Below are 23,112 nucleotides of genomic sequence, written 5' to 3'. Positions count from 1 at the left end.
AAAATACAACAGGTATGCTTGTGAGAATCTCCAACACCCATCTCTCAACTAATCATCACGCACAATGAAAACACACACAAAGCAGGAACATACAAACAAACACACACACAAACCATCTCCTGCACTGGCCTGATTAGTGGCCGGAACAATTACTGCAATCATGTCATCTTAACAAAGGAACAGATAAGGAGTCAGTCCTTCCCCCTCCACCCTCCTCTCTTATCACTCAAATCACCACGCTCATGTTTACCCAGGCACACACACACACAAAGCCAAAGAAACACTGGTGAAAGCATCATTTCCTACAGATGTCCATCATCCTTTTCAGGTTGCTTTGGACATTTCAAGCGATTTCACCTAAAGCTGGGAGAAGAAACAATGAAACAGTTTGACAAAATCTACCTCACACAGTGAATTAATGCAGGACACAAATGTATCAATCTAATATCTGTAGTCCCAAGATGATACTGTACTTCCTGTTGATGATAGGCAGCTGACTTCTTCTGTAGCATTTGTTTTTGGTGATATATGACAGACTGGTGTGAAAGTAAGTTGAGACATTCATATCGTTCTCAGCAATAAAAGAAACAAGATTACTGTGAAAAAGCTTGCGTTTAGGTTAAAACAGGAGTGTGACTGTGTAGCCTACAGTTTCAGAGTTGATAACATGGCATCTTGGATGTTATAGTTAACATTTTGCCCTTAATAACTCTGTCAATTTGTACCGGGTTTACAGAAAAAGGTTATAACTACAGTAAATGCTAAAAGAAGTGAGACAACACAAAACACAAAGGAAGCTTATAAGTAAATTTCAAGGGAGACAGGAAAGCTCAAAAACTACATACAGTATGCTGCCATAATTTCTGCTGTGAACTTTGACTAGCTTGCCTTATTAGATTATTCTGTTATTATATGTTACCTTATATATGTAATCAAAGTAGTTGAATTAGAATACTGCTGTAGATCACATTATACCCTTTAATATAGAGTGTGTGAGCTGTATGTAGTTTAGTTCTCATTATACTTTTGAGTTAACAGAACATATTCACATATTAGTTCATTAGATAAATGTGCATCACTCTGTATCCTTGATCTGCTGGGAATGTGTGACACTGTTTTCTTGACATGCTTAATTGTTGAATCATGAAGAGAAGGTTGTAAGCAGGAGACTCTGTGTCTAAAGACAGGGGAGATAGATAGACCACATTCCACACCCCCACCTTACAGAAAGCAGAGAAACAACTGCCGAGGTCATAACTTAGGCGCTGTAACAGAGAAAAAATGTGATGTTTTGGCTTTTACGACTAGCTGGGGGCCACTAGAGACTATAAAAAGCTGAGCAACCCGTCACCATTTTGAGACATGTGCCTGACCCTCTGGTAGCATCTCTCCCGTCCGGACGTTGTAATGCTCTTATTGTTGAATTGTATGGAAATAAATGATTGTTGATTGAGCATTTATACACCGAGTATTGTCCTTCCTTCAGCCCAAAGATTCAAAGAATTGGGAGATTTCAACAACTTGGTGCCGTGTGACCCGGATCTTTGGTGTGCTGAGGAGGTGCAGATTTGACCTTTGGTGAGATCGTGAGGCGAGGTGAACAGAGGACCGGTCCAAAAATAAAAAGGTAAGCACAGCCTGTTGTATTATAAATACCAAATGTGCATATTGGGCTTTCCAAATTAATCTGTTCGCTGAGTCACATGTATTTTCACAGTAAATTTGTCGGTGTCTGGTTTTTGGCGCAAGATACTAACAACATAAGTTGAGGCTGAATTCCAGTGTGTTAAATAAACTGCTTCTACCGAGATACTAATAACATACTACGTTGGACTAGTTGCAGTAAACTGCTTCTACCGAGATACTAATAACATACTACGTTGGACTAGTTGCAGTAAACTGCTTCTACCGAGATACTAATAACATACTACGTTGGACTAGTTGCAGCCACTTTACCTTCCACATTTAATTTTGTCTAATACTGGCTTCTGTAGCAATAATACATTAGAATTTATTCTGAAGACGCGGCCATTAGTCCAGTACATTGAAGTCGAGGTTTGTTTATTTTGTTTATGGTGTCAGTGACGTCCTGGCTTTTGCCGGCTATGAAATAGAAGTTGATTTAAGGAAAAGCAGATGCTGGCTTCACGGTGCAGTTGAACGCTGGCAACGCGAGAGCGAAACACGTCCGTAGGTTTGGTTTATGATACGGCGTGTTCCGGTGGTGCGGCCGTGAAGTGCAGTATTGGTTGGTGCTAGTTTTAGTACATTTGATAGAGGTTTTGACGGTAGTTTGTGGCGTCAGTCGAGTATAAAGGGCTGCGGTCATAATACAAAGTAAAAATTTAGTACATAGCAACACCTGGTTTATGATGTCAGGTATAACTTCGGGGATGCAAGCATCACTTTTATGATGCGACTTTGCCCCGTGGTGGCGGTCATAAGCGCAGAGAAAGGGGTATTTTGGTCTATGGTGCAGTGTGCTTTAAGAAGATCTAATAGTTGAGCTCAGAGGTTTCTGTGTAAAATTCCCGCTGAGGAAAAGTGTTGTGGGTGAGTGTGAAAGCGCGCTCTGGGTGAGAGAGTGTGTGTGAAGCTGCGAGGCGCGCTCTGGGTGCTGTCTTGTGGGTAAAGCGCGCACTGAGTGAGAGTGTGAGTGAGGCGCGCTCTGAGTGTGTTTTTTGTGTGGAGTGTGAAGCGTGAACACAGTGACAGTGACGGTTGATGTGTTTGATTAGGAGGACATTAGAGCAAATACACATTTTAGGATCAAAGGTTGATGCCTAGTGTACCTGTGGAACATTTGCCTATGGAGTAGCGACCCTCCTGTCCGTGGACGCGTGGCCAGGACCGGCGTCGTCCGGGTGCTGAGGTGGTGACTTGGGGAGGTGAGGGCCCCCGCATAGCCACGGAAATAACACTGGAACGGCCGTGTAATCACGGGTTCACATTTATTTCCGGACTAGAACAAGACACATTTTGCGAACAAACGTTGAGTCTAGATTAGTAAAGAAATATAAAAAGGTTGAATTCCTCGTTTCAGTGGTTGAAATTGTTGTGTGCCTGTCCCCTGACGAGTGTGAAATTAAAATAAAGAGGGAATTTGGAGCCACATGGAGATAGACGGGCATAATTGGGTGTATTACTCTGTGGTGTAATAAAAATAAAAAGGAGAGATAGTAAGAGGTGTGCAGTGGAGAATTATGGAGGAGTACAGAGAGGAATGTGTTGGGAGACTGGCGTACAGTTTACGCTGTCAAGGTAGGCGTGTTGCCTGCTTATCGGTTTAAAAGTGATGAAAATGAAATTAAAATAAATCTCTTAGTGTGTTAATACAGGAAGCTGCGGACCTGGACCAACTGCCCCCACAAGCACAGCGGCCGAAGCAAAATTATAGGTAATGGGAACCACACCCAGCACGAATCAGCAGCTGTGAAAAAGACAGCAGCGAGGAGAGAATTAGAGGAGAAATTAAGAGAAGTTTTAACACATAAAATTGGGGCCAACGGACTTGTGGAGGTTGGGAAGGCGTCCGGAGCATCACAACAAAAAGGTGAAACAAAAACACACAAGCAGAGAAATCTGAGAGAAAGGCTCCTTTTAAGGTAACGCCTAGTTTGAGAAAAGATAAAATTAACCTGCTTTTATACAAATGCACATACACGCAATGAAGAAACAGCTTACACTCATGAACACGTGAAGATTTTCCAGCAAGGTTAAAGAAAAATTAACATACTTAAATGATGAAGTCTATACATTACTGACAAAGAAACCCTCTGGGTTGCAGGACAACAATTTAACTAAAAAAGAAAAAAAAAAAGGAACACTGGTCTAACCAACCAGGCAAGACGCAACAAATTTAGTGGTAAAAAGAGTCAAATTGTGACATGTTTTCTGTTGATTGATTAATAAAAGTGATTACTGAATGAAAGAAAGTTCCTTTTTGGGCTTTTAAACATGATCTTAAGAATTTTAACATATACCGGTGTTGTCCTGTCAACTTGGTGGGTTAGGAGTTGATTATATCGGGAGACAAAAAACAAAAAAAGGGGGAGAGAAGGCTGACACAGGGCCTGGCCCCATTGTCTCCCCTCTGAATAACACAGCCAACACAACATCATTTTCCTGTTCGTTTGTTTTTGTTTTTTGTTTTTTGTTTGTTTTTGTTTTGTTTTGTTTTTGTTTTTTCTATACATATTTAATTACAGGCTGCTTTGCCGGCCCTGAAAGCCGAGGCTGACTGGACTCCTGCTCTCCCCCATACGTGACACTGACCAAATGCTGCAACAGCTGGACCCACAACAACGACCTGAGAATGTCAACAGACCTGCAGGAATGTGATCTCATGCAGCCGAGACGGAGAGCACTAAACCTAAGGCCCGTTTCACTACACGGGGGAAAAATTCCCAGACTGCTGACAGAGCTGTGACGAGACGCCCGCCAAGCCCGAATGAAAAGTAAGGCCGAGCAAAAGAATGCTGACCTTGATAACTTTGCATTCACACTGTGCAGGACAGTGATGGACCAACACGGATGATCGGGTGGCGAAAAAGGGCGTGACCGAGACAAGAGGAGTAACTGAGGACAGAAGGCACCTCAGAATGGACAAAAACACAGAAGAAGATGCAGGTTTCACCTGCGGTGAACATCGACACTGGAGAAAGGACTGCCCCAATTGGGGTCAGAACCAGGACGGACTGAATTTTGAGCAGCAGCAGCAATGGTCGCAAACAAACTGAAAAGGAGGGGGGGCAGGACCCCAGGGCATGCTTCAGGCCGTGGTTTACCCAGAACACCAGAACAGGAAAGTGATGAACACACACACACACACACACACACACACACACACACACACACACACACACACACACACACACACACACGTCTCCAAACACACAGATTCAGAATGAAGTGAAATACACACAGGAACACGTGCACTCGTTGAGTGAGTGAGAAATGACACACACACACACACACACACACACACACACACACACACACACACACACACACACACACACGGGAATGTTGATTCACTGAGAAGTGATGCACACACATACACATGCACACGCTTGTGCAATGAAGAGTGATCCACACGCACACACACATACACGCTGATGCAATGAAGAATGCTTTGCTTATGCTGATATGCAAAATGCTGCACACAAACATCCCAATGCATAATTTTTATGAGGAGCCATTGATTACCATTAAATACTTAGAATGTGTTATATGTCACCCAGAGGGCATTTATGTAGATTTTAGGAATAAGGTCTAAAAAAGTTTGGTTATGAAAACAATGTCTGTGCGTGATGTCTGTTTATGGCTCAAGGCCTTGACTGAATTCTTTGCTGTGCTTCACACAGCCCTGATGAGGAACAGTGGCACAGAGTGAAAATGATGAATTAATAGTGTAAGTTTAGGTCGGAGTACGGCATTTTCTGTGATTGAGTTTTAATTCAAGGAGGAACAAAAGGTGTTACGGCACCTGAGGTTCTCATTCCCACACAATATTGTCCCGGCAGGAAGCAAAATGTTCCTGTGAATTTCTGGTTGATTGTTTGGTTTTGTTTAGCGCTAGCTTGATTTTATCAGTGAGCTTTGGCTTGTGTTCTTTCTCGTAAGCGAGAGAGGGATAGTTTTATGCTTGGACATGTCTGCAACGGGCCCTAGTTTGTGTTATTTTAGTAGTATTTTGTTGGTTATGTCTGTTTTCGTTTTTGTTACAGTGCACTGGAGAAAAAACATCTGAGAGGTGTGATCCACCGGTGGTGATATGTTGATATTTTGTGAGTTCATGATTTAACAATCAGCTCTTTAAACAAGGCCTGAAAGATTGAAATTTAAAGCGCTATAAAATATTATTACTGTAAACAGTTGCAAAGTGTGCTTCTCCATGATTGTAATTGGCTTGGGAGAAATTCACTTATAGGGAACACTGATCTAAAAGGATTGCACCGAGTCAATCCAGCCCAAAAAACAACAAGGAATTGTTTTCCTTTAAAATGATGACGTCATCTTGCTGGTGATGGAGGCTCGAATAGGTTGCGCGGGAGACTCCATTATCAGCAACATCTGGTATGAATGTGTATGGAGGTATGCATGTGAATGGACTGTGATGGACTGACAACTAAAAGTTTTGACTGACTTGATACTGAGACAATGACTGCACCCACTTTAGGATTAGTAAATGCCAATAAACAATGCATAAACAATTCACCCAGCCGACAAGAGAAGGGTGGATGCTTCGCTTTGTTTTGTTTTGTTTTTTCAGGAGCAGGAGGATAAGAGAGACTGGAGGAGGAGACTCTAGCTTCACATAAGTATGAACTGCAGACTTAACACTGTGGTTGCTGATTTTGAGTTACTGATGTTTGCATCAAGAAAACTGTGCTATATTAACTGTGTTTTGATTAAGGTATCATGTTATATTATTGGGAATGCCAAATGCTACAGTGGAGAAGACTTTTGATACCACTCATGACTGGAATATGTTACTATTAACCACAGCAGGCCACTGTAAAAAGTCAATTAAATTTTATAGAGGAAAATCGCCAAAATTGAACAATACCTATGAATGACTGGCCACATTCAGAATAGAGATATGCAATAATAAACATTGGTCCACATGATTTAGGTTCTCACTTGAAATAGTAAGTTATTAAATGTAGAATATAATCGACAGGGACATTTGATAGGATGTGGTACTGCAAAAGAACAAGAGCAAAGTAAATAAAGAAAATATTGTGTTTAGTTTGGATAAATTCAAATTAAAATGTACCATTACACTCAGAGGATCAATATGAAATAAAACATATGCAAAATTTGTAGGAAGTACATGACTGATAACTGTTCTGTCCTGAGCGTTTGTTTCTAGAGCACCCACTTGACCACACCAACAGTTTCTCGCCACCGAGGAGGGGTACTTGCAAAAAGAATAAAATAAAAATCTGAGTTTAACAAAACATTTTAAATGTAAATATCAAAATTACCTTTCTTTTTCCATGAAATGTGCTTGTGGGCACGCCAGCCATTTTGAAAAGGTGGGCAAAACAATTGGCAAGGCCACACCCCCACACATGTGATATAATTTTAAAGGTACTGTTGCCCTCTCTAAGAAACATCAGGAATTAGAGGAGTGGCAAGTAGAGTATGCGAGCTACAAGCAAAAACTAAAATGTGTACTACAGTGTGCAAAAATGAAATACTGGGTCATCAGGGGGTCATGAGGGACATTTATAAAACTAAAAGTCCCACTAACCTTAAAGTGCACTTGAAAAGCCCACACAAGAAGGTTAACCTAGCTTACCTAGAAGACCTCATCAGGGGGAGCACACTCCCCCTCCTTGAAGAGCTCACCCACTCAACCCGCATCCCCAGAAAACAGCTAACCCCAGATAAGGCAGCGTGATGTATCCCGAGATAACAGGACTGGGACATCTAAATAAAGGTGTGAAACAATCGCCTTCAAAAGGTTATCAATTAACTTTAACCAAAATTAGGACCACTCGGTGCGGCAAGAGTTAATAGTTATTAGTCTCAACACCCAAGGATAACCAGAAGAGCATGACTGATATGATGGAACTGGGATTTTGTTACACTTAATTTTTGCAAAACACAAACAAAACTAAATTGAAACTAAGGATTTTCAGAAAATAAAAACTAAACTAAACTAGCAAACAATTGGTAAAAAACTGATTAAAACTGATGAAAATTGCAAAACTATTACAACCCTGGTCCAGACTAAGATGGTGTTGGACATCTTCAGGGCAGAAAAGGGTTGGTGTGACCAAGGTGTGGTTTGGCTTGTTGTATGTACATTTCAAAATGTTACAGCTCTGGATGGACCAGTTACCAGGGCATGGAAGGATGACAGACTTTATTACATGAGGAGAAGGGACATTTTCGGGATCGAAGATCCTCAGGGATGACAAGGCTGGAGCAACGGTACTCGAGAGAAGAATTTCTGATACTTTCTGAGATATGATGTCACCAACCTTCTCTTTTAATTGTCTAGCTCCAATGAATTGACACATGGGAGTGTGTCAAAAAGGGGGAGTTGAGTTTGAACATCAAACAATGGTGATATGAAAATTTCTATGAGTTTATTTTTGTGTTTAATAAATTAGCTATGGTAAAACTTAAGCTTATAATGTGTTAGACTTAGAAAGGGTTCACTAATTTTTGATTTCTTTTACACACACATAGATTATGATTAGAATAAGTCCTGAACATAATATTTTAAACCAAATTTGAATCATTAGAAGAACAATGGATAACAATATTAGATTATCAAGGCTAGGGAGAGAGGTGTTTTGGTTTTCTGTCTCTTGCAGAGAAAGGAAGAGACACCAGACGGGGACCCGGAGATGTGAGGACCCTTCACAGCAGGGACAGATGTAGGGACTGCCGAGACAGCAACTGGGGTCAAGTGTCATGACGTTTGGGCTCCTGGAGAAGATGGATCCCACAAACACAGCAATAACCATGAAGGGGTTGGCGAAAACCAGGAACACCAGACCAACGAGGTTCAAGAGGCTCTTGGCAAAAAGGGGGACACGCCGGTGAACCCAAAACACACAGATCCTTGTTTGAAATCGGGGCAGAATAATCCCCAGAACTGTGCAATGACTAAAGGGTGGTCTAACCCCGGAGGTCGAAGAAAGAAGCTGAGAATCACCCAACTGGAAGACACTGGTAGCTGCAGCAATAAAAATAAAGGTTAAAAGCTCCTTAGACAGAGGTTCTAGTCTAAGTACATTTGAAAGGTATAAGGTGGCATTAAAATGGGAGTGGAAAACTGGAGCACCAAAATAAAGTTGTGGGAGAATTGGGGAGTGATGGGAGAGTCATCTGTAACTGCTGTTATGGTTGTAAATCTAACTTTGCTTGCATCTGAACTGCGTGAACACAGAGGTCATCCCACATATGGTCCACCCGTTAAAGGGGGACAGAGGGCCTCAGGATCAAGGAAACTTGGACCTTGCAACCCTGGAGTGCATGTTGTAAGTGATCTCTTTCAGAGATCAAAAGGGGGAATTATTAGATTATTCTGTTATTATATGTTACCTTATATATGTAATCAAAGTAGTTGAATTAGAATACTGCTGTAGATCACATTATACCCTTTAATATAGAGTGTGTGAGCTGTATGTAGTTTAGTTCTCATTATACCTTTGAGTTAACAGAACATATTCACATATTAGTTCATTAGATAAATGTGCATCACTCTGTATCCTTGATCTGCTGGGAATGTGTTACACTGTTTTCTTGACATGCTTAATTGTTGAATCATGAAGAGAAGGTTGTAAGCAGGAGACTCTGTGTCTAAAGACAGGGGAGATAGATAGACCACATTCCACACCCCCACCTTACAGAAAGCAGAGAAACAACTGCCGAGGTCATAACTTAGGCGCTGTAACAGAGAAAAAATGTGATGTTTTGGCTTTTACGACTAGCTGGGGGCCACTAGAGACTATAAAAAGCTGAGCAACCCGTCACCATTTTGAGACATGTGCCTGACCCTCTGGTAGCATCTCTCCCGTCCGGACGTTGTAATGCTCTTATTGTTGAATTGTATGGAAATAAATGATTGTTGATTGAGCATTTATACACCGAGTATTGTCCTTCCTTCAGCCCAAAGATTCAAAGAATTGGGAGATTTCAACAGCCTTAAGAGCCTTTTCTTTATTGAAGAACCAGCAGTAGAAATAACCAAACAAACCTCTGAAAACTCAGTTATAAAATGTGAATTATTTTTCTCTGTGGTCTCTTCCCAGCTGACAGGAAGTCAGCTGACCCCTGACCTTTCATTCCTCATTGCCCTAAATGGAAGGTGTTGATTTGAACTGAAAAATGTACACAGTAGGAGTGTTTTAATATTCTTTAAAACTCCTGCCCTTTGCCTAAGAAAACCCCTTAGTGGTCTTAATCATTCTTGGCCCTCCTAGTTTCTTTCTGTAAAATAAGTAAGTAAATAAGTAAACAGACGGGTAGGACATTAAGTAGGGTCCTTGTCCTTGTCCATCCTTGTCTCCTCTTCTCCTCTGACTCCCACCTCTTCTGTTTCTTGTGTCTGCTATTTCCAGTTCTCCTACGTATAAGAGGAGGGGTTTGTTTCGGTAATCATTTGACATCTACTCAGTCACTCCTGCTTAGCATTTACGTAGACACATACGTCATATGAGTGGCAAAGTGAACGGATGGAATAGTGGAGCAGAGTGCTAAAAATGAAACATACGCACGCCTTTTAACTGAGAATAATAAACAATAAGTCCTGTGTTTTCTTATACTTATTTATCAATTGATTTTCTATTATACATCACAATTATAAAAGGTCACAATGAATTCTGTGTAACGCATGCTTCCTGGGCTAGCATGTTATTGGAGAGTCAATTAAATGATGACAGAGGGATTCAGAAAAACTGCAGAGAGATACAAAATGATGAGACAGTGAAGCAAAACAATTACAAATGGACATAAAGAGACCACCATAACATTAACAATTACAAAGAAGCGCAAAACAACTACAAAAGATTAGACAATGATGAGACACAAGAAAAGGAAAAAAGAAACACAAAATTGCCAAAGACAATAAAAAAAAAAATTAAAAAGAGACACAAAATTACCACAGTGATAAAAACACAACAAATAAAGCCGAATAATCAAACAACTAGCAATTAAGATGGTTATGCAGACAAAATATGACTTGAGAAAAACAGAGAAGAGACACAAAAATACCAAAGCCATACAAAAATCAATAACAGACAAAAAATAGGATAAAAAAAAACTTTAAAAAAAAAAAAAAAAAAAGCAAAACAACCTTTTCGTATCATTTTGTGTTCATTGTTGTGTTAGCATTCATATGATTTATAAAACATAATGAAACCTCAGGCAGCTAATGAGAAAGAGGGGAGAGAGGAGATCATCATCAGAAGGTCATATAAATGCCCTTCAGCAAGTTTCCCATTTTACCAGTCTGATCACGCAACTTTGGCTTTGCTGAGTTTTATGGTAAAATAGTTGGTGTAATAAAATGTTTCCTGTACATCTGATTTATTTCATTATGATTAAAGTGTTACAAGTGTCAAAATGATCATAGTGGTTGTCAATCAATATAACATTTCAGCCTCATGGCCTTCATCAGAGCATAAGACAAGTTGGAGGTCCTGTCACTTCCATGCACTTACTTACATTTGACAGGTAGTTGGCTGAAAGAGTCACCTGGTAATTCACAATCTTTGAGAACTCAGCATTGGAGTTACATAATCTCCATTTAGTACAGCATCTTTTTCACAGATTTCATTTCTAAATGTCATTTTTAGCGATGCTTTAGGTGTGTGTTTCCTTCAGCACCGTGGTACATGTATTCTATGAGGCATTAACAACAAGGAAAAAAGAAAAGTCTTTGAGATGCTAGTAACGACAACAGATGATGGTCGTCCTAGTAAAAATTGTCAGTATTGCTACTTACAATTTTGCATTTACTCTGACCTTCTGATAGCTGCAGACCAACAGATCTTGTTAGCTTATTCTGATTGTGAAGGTCATATAATTTAAAAATTTTCTCATACAAAGTTAGAGTTAGTAGAGACAAAAGAAACCATAAAATCAGCTCAGCAAGGTCTTGTCTGTTCTCCAGTGCCTCACCTTTAGTGCTGCCACATCTTGAGGCAGGGCATCCTCTAGTGGTCTGAACCATACACCACTGATTTATGTTGAACGACCATAAACAAGAAATGAAACCCCAGACTTCACTTTTTATTGTTGTTTTTTTGTTGTTGTTTTCTTGTTTGATTTTGTCATTAAAAGGCATGAAGCCTGAGCCATCTTAAGCTACTTTTAAAATATATTATAAGGCAGACACATTGTGAGAAATTTGGTTGGAAGAACATATGAAGATACAGCTTTCTTTCCAAAAAGTAAAATGATTGTTCTTAGGAAGGCTCAAATCCAGAATTGTATTTAAAAGTCTTTTACAGTCCTCACTATAGCCGGTGTCCTTTATCTCATTTTGCAAACTTTAGCTCCACCTAGATTCAACTCCAGAAACTTCCTAGCAGCCACAGTGGAAGCAGATCAACCAAATTTCTTTGTATAAACACATCTCACCCTTTGGCAGCCATGTTCAAATGACCATTCTGTAATAGTGTGATCCCAAACAGAATGGGGACACACAATCACCCCCACTATTTCTACCACTATCTTTGCTGTTCCACATTTCTCCCTCAGATTCAGTATTAATTTAAGTGCCTTATGAGGTCTCTGGATCAAAGGTTTCAACTTTATCCTTTCAGTTTCACAGACCGAATGTAAAAATGAAATTATTCACTTACAGGATGATGTAATATAGTGTCATATTATGCATATCATTGTACAGTAATTAAACTATGGTGTCATGAATAAACAAATAGCTGTTGTTAATATAAGTTTGACTTTTTAAAAATTGATAATAATAATTTGACACAAATTATTATTACCAACAGTTCAGGCGTCCTTTTTTTGCTTGCAGCTCCACCTGTGGCCACTAGGTGTCAGGAATCTTCCAGCACGTTCAAAATCAAAACTGACAGTCCTTTGTTCATTTATGGATGTGAACTGACTTCCGTTATAAGTTTTTAAAATTAATAGTCAATCAACCTCGTTTTTTTGTTTTTTCTTTTTTGCAGATTTTTTTCTTGAGGCATTACACACTAATAATATGCATAGGCCTTTCTGTATATCTAATATAAACTATTCACGTTGATGAAATTTGTTAATTGTTACTGGTTCTGCCTGTTCAGTATTTTCCACGGACGTACTCAGATAATTACCACCGAATTATTTCTCATTAAGGTTATTAATTATGAAGTGCTGTTTGCTCAGTGTTTGGACAGGCCATCTATTGAGCAGGTTCTTACAGAAAAGCTGATCGCTACACTGATATTTGGGTACAACTGTAAAATTATTAACTGTACTGCATAGCTAATATTTGAAGACATTGCTTTCTGTGTTAGCTCTTAAATGTTAACTGTATTTATTGATTTTGCTTTGTTCATTTGTCGCGCCTGAATTTAGAATTTGATTTTGTAACGTTATGTTATGATGTGACTTAGGAACATGACCCGAAATTGCAATGAGTGTCAAAAGGAGTTGTCGTGTTATATTTTGGAAAAAAAAATATCGGAAGTATTCCGTATGCTGCGTTTAACTTGACGGTGACCACCGGAAGTGTCGCGTGACTGACTGAGTGGCCGGGGTATTGAACCGTTTTGGTAAAAAGTACTTTTTTTTATCAACAATTTATCCAAAAGATTGTGGCATTTGCTGGTATCTGCTGTATTCACGCTGGTTATAGTTTAAAGTCACAAGTTAGTATCTTAAGAAGGGAGCTTGTTGTGTGGCTAGCGTGCTGTTAACGGACCCGGCTGGGCGTTTTGATGACGTACTCATGGCTGAGCGAGGAATGAACTTTAAATGATGAATAAAATTAAATTGAAGCCCACTGATGAATTTGTTAAAATCCGGCGCAACTAAAATGAGTTTGTAAAGTTTATACGTAAAGGTAATTGGCATAAAATCATGAAAGCAGGCGTAAACTGAAGCAGCTGAAATTTAGTTGTCAATGTGTTTGGTATTTTTCCTTATTTGACCTTTACTGTCAGTTCGTTATTTTAAGATAATTCAGTGTACTTAGTCGATGTTTGATAGCGGCGGGATAGAACAACACTTCGGGGCTTTTATTATGAAGGGAAAATAATTAAGCGGAAGGGCGGATGCTGCTCGGTGTTTGCAACTCGACGCAAAGGGAGGACAGCGGATTCCGTTGGGAAGCTGCATATCATCGGCAGGCAGTTCTCATCGGATCATTTCGCTTTAACTGACAGGTTAACGGTGTCACATCTGGGATGAATTCCATTAGGTGTGTAGCTCGTAGACTGGGTGTTGTTTTGGCATGTTATGGAGTAAAATGGTAGGAAAGATTCAAAACTTGCTCTTTTCCTGCCGCTGCTCCCCTTCAGTTTGCCTGGCAAATTAGCTGGTTAGCCCCCCTTTTTCTGGCTTTGGAGATAGCTTATGTTTGCTCAGTCACAAACCCCAGCTACTGTAATATCTTGCTTGATTTACATTTCTCCTTCCTCTTCCAGCCTCCACGCCCCGGCGGATTTAAATTAGCCTGGAATATGAACAGAAGAAGAAAATAAGCAGCAGCGGCGGTGGTGGTAGTGGAGGTGGCTGTCTTCCTGCAGGATTTCACCCAGGCTTTTTGTTTTTTCCCGTGGACATGCCTGGTCTGTGGAGCAAAGCTGAGAGAGGCTAGCCGGCCCAGAGTCCGGCTAGCGGAGCATTTCCCGAGTTTTGGATGATTGTTCAGCTGAAAGGCGGATTTATTTTGGACAAGCGCTGCTTTCCCTCCCCGGGTAAAGAGACAGCATGGGGGAGCCGAGCCTGGACGACTCCAATGTCAAGGTGGCTGTTCGTGTACGGCCCATGAACAGGAGAGGTGAGAGGGTGGCTTCAGTCTGCTATGACTGGGGTTGATATCCATACAAAAAACTTTTATTTCATTTCTCACATTGTTGTCCATCCCAGAGATATAATCAGTTGCTCCAGTGTTTCTAGAAAGAGTGGGTAGAATCAGTTGGCTGACACATCAATTTGAAACATTTGGTGTGCACTTGTGTCTTTGAGGCTTCATCAGAATCTTGAATGCATCTCTGTGTGCCACCTGAGTCTTTTTCAGCTGCAACACATGTTCTCTAAAAGGAGGGCTTTTGACATCTCTGTACACATACAGCATGATTGCTTGTGCAGAGAAATTAAAACACTGACACTGCACATGATTCCTAGTTCTTCTTGACATACAGTAATGTCATGTTGGCAGTCTCACACTTTTATGCTGTATGGATTATTCACAGGAACCTGGGCTGACTTAACTGTTCCCCTTTTTCTGTTTTTTTTTTTTTTTTTTTTTTTCCCCTTAGGAGTAGGATGGCAGTCAGAGATTAGCACCCATTAGTGAAATGAGCTGGATGGCACATGTTTGTACAGTGCTGCCATAGGGCTTCCCTGATGGCTGCCTGCCATCCAGCCAGATTTAAAGCTGAGCTGCTGTGTGAAGATCTACTGTTTGGAAGTCTAGACGCTTTGTCTCCTTTACTGGCTGATACAGATGTCCGTAGCTTTTTGGCTTCAACTGTCATATGCTGAGGAGGCATGTTTTTGGTTCATTTAATGTAAATAACCCAAGAAGGCTGACCTAATGATGTTGGAGCAGAAATTTAGGCTTTTGTCTTTGCATCTCTCACTGTCTCTCCTGGGCTGCTAACATCTTAACATCTACATCTTGTTACATCTCTAATTTTAGAAAAGCCCAGATAACAAAAGCACAGTATTGCACAAATCTTTTGTGCATGCTCGAATGCGCCGGTCAAATGCATTCCAGATTTTTTTTTTTTTCCCTGCACTGCAGGAAGGAAGACACAGATGACATTTCCTGGTCAATTTCCAATTTGTGTTTGTGCCGTGGGATACCATGTGTCCCATAAAAGGAGGAGAAAGAGGAAAGCTGCTGAGGTAGAGTGGTTGACCAACAACCGGCAAAATGAATCACGTGTGTCCTCCCCCTCATTTGAACTGGAGATGTCGGTCACAAGATCAAGGCAGTGGATCACCACACTGATCTCACTGTGAACTCTGATGTAGAGTAAACTCTGCAGGGAGAAAGATGATTTTTTTTTTTCTTCACTGATGGCTCTCTGTAAAATTAGAAGTAAGTTTTCCACTTTAAAAAGTCCAGTTTTTCACCAACAGCTGCAAGGTAGTTGACAGGGAGTGAGGGGAATTTACTTGAAGTTCATTTGTCCTGTTTTGTCTTAGATTTCTTCAGTTTGTCCTCATTCAGTTATCCCTTTTCAGTGTGATATCTGACCTAACGGGTACAGCTGATATCTATGAGGGGATTTTATTGATACTTGGAGCACATTCTTTAATGCTCTTATTATTGATTCCATAAATAATAAAGGCTTGTGCAGCATTTTGCTGAGAATGGAGAAAGGCTTACATGTGAGTCAGGTGTGGAAAAAACAAACATAGTTTCTAAAGTCACAGTTACTTTACATGATTGCTTGTAGACTTGTGAATTTGTTACACTTAACAAAGTGAATTTTAATTCAGTGGATTTCCTGAACTTTGACAACATGCCCATCAGCCACAGCCACTTTAGATACACCTGTTCAGTTGGTGGTTAACATAAATAACTAATTAGCCAGCCAAGACAGCAGAAGATTGGAAAAAGATTCCCTGGTCTGATGAGACTTGATGTTTGTGGTGACATTTGCATGGTAGGCTCATAATTTGGCATACACAACATAAACATGGAAGCATGGCTCCATCCCGAGTCATGTTAATGGTTCAGACTGGTGGTTGTGGCTGCTTCCAGCTGGATAATGTAATATGCCAGGTCATAAAGCTTAAATGATCTCAAATTAGTTTCTTGAGCATAACAATGAGTTCACTATACTCAAATGGGCTTATATTTTCAAACCACTAAAAGCAACTTTCAGAAGCAGATTTAAAACTAGATCAAAGCCAGCATCCAGGTCTAGTAGTTAGTTAATGTTGTACATAAACCAGTTCCTGTATGCATCCTCTATCTTCCAGCAAGTTGAACCAATTATTATTTTGGCAAAAAAAGGAACAGGCAGGAAAATTGAGAGTTTGCTAAATGCAGTGGGAATAGGTTTGGAACTGGCAGTGCCACGTTTCCATAAGGGCCTTTTTGATGGTTTCTCTGTCTGAATGGAGTTTCTGTCCACATCTACCAGCATTCAAGTAGTATTTTTTTGATTTCATAAAAAGCAGTGGGCAAGAGTCACTCCAGGAGAAGTGCACTCACAAATCCTCTCAGATCTCAGAAAAATTGCTCTGTGTGGTTTTCCAGTTCACACATTCGCACCTTTGATCTGTTCAGCCACAGCTCTTACTCTGTTCTCCACCATCACACAGCTGTTTCTGGAAACAGTCATGGTAGTTAAGGGAGAGCACTTTCCTCTCAGCTTTCCCTAGCTGGTGTGGTGATTCAGAGTCTGAAATAATAAGCAGGCCCCTTTAACCCAAGGCCACTGTCCCCATGTATCCCAGGTTGAGGAGGAGAGGTGCTGTAGCTGCCTAGCTGGACAAAGGCAGGAAGGGAGTGAGTCTGAATGAGTATTTGCTAACGTTGCATAATCCTCCATGTTCCCATGGCTGTGGACTTCGAAGAACAGAGCAACCTCAGGCGTAGCAACGGCAACACCGCGGCCAATCAGCTTCCTGGCTGATGTCAGTGCTGTGGTGCCAAACCTCAGCACCGGTAGCCCAGGGAAGGCCAGTGGAAAGTGGGAGCTGGTTATGGAGCAACGAGAGGCAGATAACAATGGGTACATTTATCCTCTCAACCATGCTACATCACACTTTCCTCTCTGCTGAGCAGAAAGTACAGCTGCTGCACATGGGGCACATGGGTAATGTAGGCTGCAGTAACAGAAGGAAAAAGTAGAACAGAAAGTTTGCATTCTAAAAGCTGTATGTCTGTGTCAGCCCCCTTGTTTAACGTTTGCTCTTTCTGTCTGTTATGGGCTCTCTGTTGAATCAACCTGCCGTTTTTTCTTGCTTTCCTTTTTTTTGCTTTGTACTGCCCTTGACAGCAGAAGAATTGGAGCGTGATTCAGGTTCTCTGACCTTTGACATTAAGTTTCCATGGCTCTACCCTCATGCCTGAAACAGTAGTGCAAGCTCCACAAAGCAGACAGTTCAGCTTAAAATACATAATATTTCTAATTTGAATGACCACACTTGGCCTCCCCATCGGACGTCAGTTTTTCCAGCATACGGTAAACTTTGGTGCCGACCAGACAAGTTTTGCCCTTCCACCCACGGAAAATCACAAGACCTTTGATTTTGAACATCTTTGTAAGTTAGACTGATTTTGCTCAAGCATAAAGTACACGTTATTTGTCAAATTAACAAAAAATTCTGTAAAATGCGCTGACTTCTTTTAAGTCGAGCAATACAGCCTTCTTGTGCCTATGTGCCTTGGACCACAACTGTATATGGTCCAATCATGCTCGCATCCATAACCCTGTCCGCTTAAGCCAGAAAAGCCTGGAGATGTACAACTACACACATTGGGATTCCCATTTGTATTGTATGTAAGAAATTGTACCATCTAGATAAAGTGACTATTTGCATCTTGTTTGTTAGGCAAAGGCAGCTATGCTAATAATTCAGCATGTAAAACCACATACAACCTATTCACCAGCTACACAGCAATTGGAAATGCCCTTTGCTAAAGCGTGTTTTATTGCTTTATTTAACAATAAAGCTAACTTTTCATACTTTGTCACCAAACCATGAGAAAGGCTACTAATGTCTTCTGTGCACTAGGGTTATAAATATTCTCAAACTGTCTTACCCTCCCAGCTTTTAATTCTGTGAAATTAATTAATGTTTAAAGGCCATTCAGGTACCAATTTACCTAGAAATGGATTAGAATAAGCAAGTTTATTGCTTTGTGATCCAATCAAGTGGATTAATTGTGCAACTGTGGTTCAAAAATTATTTTATGGAATTTGGGAGATATTGTTGCACTCCTCTCATAGTGATATTGAATTGTTGGTTGTGAAGCTATGATTTGGCACATGGTGAGCGAGTGTATGCGTCACCCTGACTTGTTGATTATACCAGCAGTCATGACTTGGTTACAAAAAAAAAGAAACGACTGAAGAAACAGCACTTCTGTAACGCTACTTTAGACAGTTCTTGTTGCAGAAAGGAATTGAAACCACAAACTGTTTTTCCTGTCCTAACACATTTGCTGATGATCGAAACATCCCTACATGTTCTTGCAAGCCTACTGCACAGTTGAGAGGTTATTGACAGTCGTCTATTTCATATACTGTTTGTTTAATAAAAAGTCTAACAGCCCATATCTAAAGATTTGGCTGAAGTATTTACTGAATATGGTGGTAATTTGCACAGCAACAATGTAATAAAACTGCTACTCTATCATGCATATGTACACATGGCCTGAACAAGGTCATATGGTGGTGGTGGAAGGATGGTATTTATTATCAATAAAAATGACCTTGAGCAAATACTGATTTGCATTTTAAGGAACCCCATTGTGACCTCTGATCACAGGGTAATTTTATGATACTTTAAAGAGGCTATCATTACCAGGGAGAACACAATTCCCAGCCATATATTTATGGTCTTAACAAATATGCTTCCCGCTGACACAGAAAGACATCCTATTGATGTGGTATGTAGCTGTGTTATTATTATGATTAAACATTAATTTATAACAAACTGACTAATTATGTTTATTCAGTATTTTGTGGCATGTAACCACAGTCTTAACTATAGTAATAATGTATAATTGTACACACTTGTGATTTTTTTTTATTCTCCTATGAGTACATGTTTTTTTTTTTTTAATTCAAATAAACAAGCAGTTCTGTCCGATGTTGGAAGCCCAGGATATGCTGGCAGCACCTACCATGCGAGTATGCAGACAACTATTATTAGGTCTCCTAAGGACGGCAGATGAATGGAGAGACATACCAGTCTCAATTATTTATTGTTATTTTCCAGTTTGGTTACTTTTACAGCTAGCTTTTTTCTTTTTTATAAATGAAAAAGGCATCAAGATCAGTCCTTATGCATGCTTTTAATTTAATCTATATAGTGTCAAATCATAACAAGTCCCCTCAAGTTGTTTTATATTATAAAGTTATGGATCTTACAGTAATAGCGAGACAATCAAACGCCAAGAATCGACCCACTTTTACTATAGTGTGTCATCTGATCTAGATTTAAGTATAGCCTTTATCAAACATGTCTAATCTTAAAAATAGAGAGAGTGTCTGTCTCCCGACAGACATGCTGAGTTGGAAGTGGGCAGTGGGTGGTCTGAAGGCCAAGTGTTACGTCACTGCACGAACAGGCCACGGTCAGAATGGAACGTCCTTAGTTCTGTATGTGTTTGTGTGCCCAAAATAACCAGGGTATTGATTAGCCAAATGCTTACTCTAAAGTAAAAGGTCATTTTTTTTCTGAGTCTGTGATTGCTTTTCTGCACACACAATTGTTTAAACATAACGTTTGTTCCACAGGAAATTACGGCTAATATCTAATGCAGTTTAACTCCTGCTTGTTATGCAGGGAGGACGTGGCTATCAGAGCAGTGTTAATAAAAGTTACTTGGTGTCAGCCATGTATATAACACTAAGGATTCTGGGTCCAAATATTATGTTTGCTTGTGAATGGTTGCATTGACTGGGATGTGTGAGGTTTTGAGCTTCAGTCGTTTAGTAATAACACTTTGTGTTTTCTGATCCACAGAAAAGGAATTAAACACTAAATGTGTTGTGGAAATGGTGAAAAACCAGACGATCCTCCATCCTGCAGGAGGTAACCTTGGAAAAGGAGACTCTAGGTAAGTCTGTTTAGAGTGTGACTCATGTCAACAGCTGATGTATTTTCTTCACTGGCACCTAATTCCTCCCCCCCCCCCCCCCCCCTTTTTTTTTTTCTTTCTCAATGAGGGCAGCAATGCATGTCTTGTGCAGCAGTGAATGAAAACAGTCATTTTGCATTGTTATGTGTTGACACAATTCAAGAGGATGTGGGTGGAACAGACTTGAGAAATTCTCAGAAAATGTTCTGAGGACATTACCTACTATGACCATTACAGATGTACATCCATAAATGATTTTAGTAATCAATGGAAAAAAGTTGGCTCTTACAACTCTAGAACCTGCTTGAGAATACCCCTATTTGACTTTTATTCTGACAAAACTATCCAGGGGTATTTAAAAGAAAGGAGCAATTTTTAGCCTGGGTTTTTACCAGGAAGTGAAAGTTTTTTGAGTGTCCTAGGCCAAAATAGGCAGCATGTTTTTTTTTTTTTGTTTTTTTTTGGTATTGTGGCAGAGAGTGGAACTCCCAAAGAAATCCCGTACAGGCATAATGTTAACTCCACTCCAGTGGTGTCACACATGTGACCTAGTCATTACCTACTGTAAATTCATCAGTTAAAGTGCAGTATCATGCCTTTTGTGGTGATGTCAGCCTTACTAAATATGTTTAGATCTAGAAAAGTTTAAATCATTAACACTTAAAAACTATTGGTGTTTAGGGTATAGGTTTCAGCACTCACACCAGGGACCCAAGTTCAAGTCATACACTTTATTTGTCATTTTAGAAGGTTTCAAGCTCTGCTGTCTTGACTGCAACAGCTACCTGTCCACACTTTGTCCATTCTAAACAAAATACATGTTGCGGACATGAAAATTAAATACCTCCGTTACAAAGTTGCACGAACTGTAATGTAATTTTGTGTTTATTCACTTGAACAGATTGTTGTTTTGTGATATTTATTTTCTCTCTTCTTTATAAGTGAGTTAACTCTACACAGAAGGGTCCTGCCTGTATTTGAACCTTTAGCTATGAGGCAACATTGATAACCACTGAGACACCATGCTGATACGGGCTGAATAGACATACTTTTAATGGTTAAGCCAAATTGTAAGAAAATAAAGGATAAAATAATATTGATGTGCTTTCAGTGTCTTACTTTTAACGGCCTTAATAGTCACACATCTCATGAGCTGCCAGTAGCCCTCTTTTATTGCCCTCATACAGATTTATAGTTGGCTTTTTTTCTTATTCTTTTTTTTGCCCTTTTGTCTTCTGAGAGGTTTGCAGTGCTTTGGGAATTTTCTTATATCCTCCCTCTAATTGCTGTTTCTCAAGAGGTCTTGTCTCAGATTTGTCTGGAATGTCCTCATGATGTAGTTTTTGGCAGGAAGCAGACCAGCCACCTGTTGGGCCTCTTCAAGGCAGGTGGATTTTAACTCACGCCACTTGTCTCTTGTTTTCCACTCTTGGCTTTCCCTCCCATCTTGTTAACCAGCTGCTGTTGGTGGTAATGGCATAACTGTGCTCGGGGTGTCTGAGTTCCTGTACTGAAGGAATTAAGATGTGTTAGATTTGGTTGTAAAACACAGAACAGGATTGTGTGTGTGCTGTTAATTTGTGTCCAAGTTGTTCCAGACTAATGGTGAGATCGCTCAAACTGCGTCTCAAATTGATGGGAAGTAAGCGATTTTAATTAACCTTTTTTCGTCTAGTCTGATGGTTTGAGATCATCTATTAATCATTCTTGACTACGGATTCTGACTACTGACCATATTGGTGGAAACCAGCTGTGTCAGAAGAAAGACCTCCTTGTGACTGCTGAAGCCGACTGCAGACTGCCAGATCAGACGCGGTGAATAATGGCTTCAGGCTGACGTTCATGAGCAGACAGCAGCAGTGTGTGTGTGTGTGTGTGTGTGTCTGTGTGTGTCTGTGTGAGATATGCCTAGAAGAAAGACTGCACCATCGAGATGCACGCAGACAGAGAGAGTTGTATATATAAAAAGACAGACTTGACTCCTGCTCAACTCCTTGTGCCTGGGCTTCCTCCCTTTTTCTCAACTCTTCTGTTTCCTTAGCAACGCACGAGGAGGTTAACTCTGGGTCACTGCCAGTGACCGTAAAGCCCCTTCCTTGATTGAGGAGAAGATGGAAGAGGGGGGGAAAGCCTCATTTACACGAGCATCTGTCGCCCATAAACTTCCTAGAGGTGACTTTTATGGTGGCCTGAACAAGAGCAGCGCTGCCGCTTCTCCCACTGTCTGTCAGTGACAAAGGACTAACGAAGTGACAGAAGGATGGGCTGAGTGTTGTTTGCAGATGCTGTTTTTATTTTGTTTGCTTGGGTCCAGGTTTCATTGACATGGTGTTTACATTTGAGGATTATCTTTTACTCACCAAGTTTCCTGGTTGTTAAGGTTTCGAAAGACTGGAGTGGGTGCAATAAAGGTTAGGGTGTTGCAGGTGCACACTATTTGTTTAAGTTACTGAGTTATAAAGGTCCTCTGTTTAAAGCTGGGCAGAAGATAACGTCATCTTTACTGATAGCTTTATCTGCACAAACTAGCTTTATTATTATTATTATTATTATTAGACTCTCATTTAAATTTATTTACTTTAATTGGCATTAAGTAGAGTCTTATTACTGCACTTGTTAATATAATTCAAACA

The 23,112-nt window shown here is 40.2% G+C and overlaps 1 protein-coding gene across 7 annotated transcripts in view; it reads left to right on the top strand.

Moving 5' to 3' along the window:
- The first annotated feature begins 13,183 nt into the window (after positions 1-13,183).
- Positions 13,184-23,112, top strand: part of kif13ba (kinesin family member 13Ba) — a 53,149-nt gene continuing 43,220 nt past the window's right edge. For 4 of the 7 annotated variants that reach the window (XM_085418197.1, XM_085418106.1, XM_085418028.1 and 1 more), the window contains exons 1-3: positions 13,775-13,900; positions 14,127-14,482; positions 20,365-20,458. In XM_085418197.1, the coding sequence (XP_085274323.1) occupies positions 14,413-14,482; positions 20,365-20,458 (164 nt within the window). In that variant the 5' untranslated portion in view covers positions 13,775-13,900; positions 14,127-14,412. Of the gene's footprint in view, positions 13,254-13,774; positions 14,021-14,126; positions 14,483-20,364; positions 20,459-23,112 lie in introns of those variants that run through there. The other 3 variants (XM_085417825.1, XM_085417947.1, XM_085417882.1) reach the window with 3 other exon arrangements.

The sequence above is a fragment of the Rhamphochromis longiceps genome, linkage group LG1 (assembly GCF_057381845.1).
Source record: "Rhamphochromis longiceps isolate RC_006_pf linkage group LG1, R_longiceps_female_GT1.1, whole genome shotgun sequence".
In the NCBI taxonomy this organism is placed as follows: Eukaryota; Metazoa; Chordata; class Actinopteri; order Cichliformes; family Cichlidae; genus Rhamphochromis; species Rhamphochromis longiceps.
Note: the sequence above shows the minus strand (reverse complement) of the source record. Positions and strands in the feature narration are given on the sequence as shown.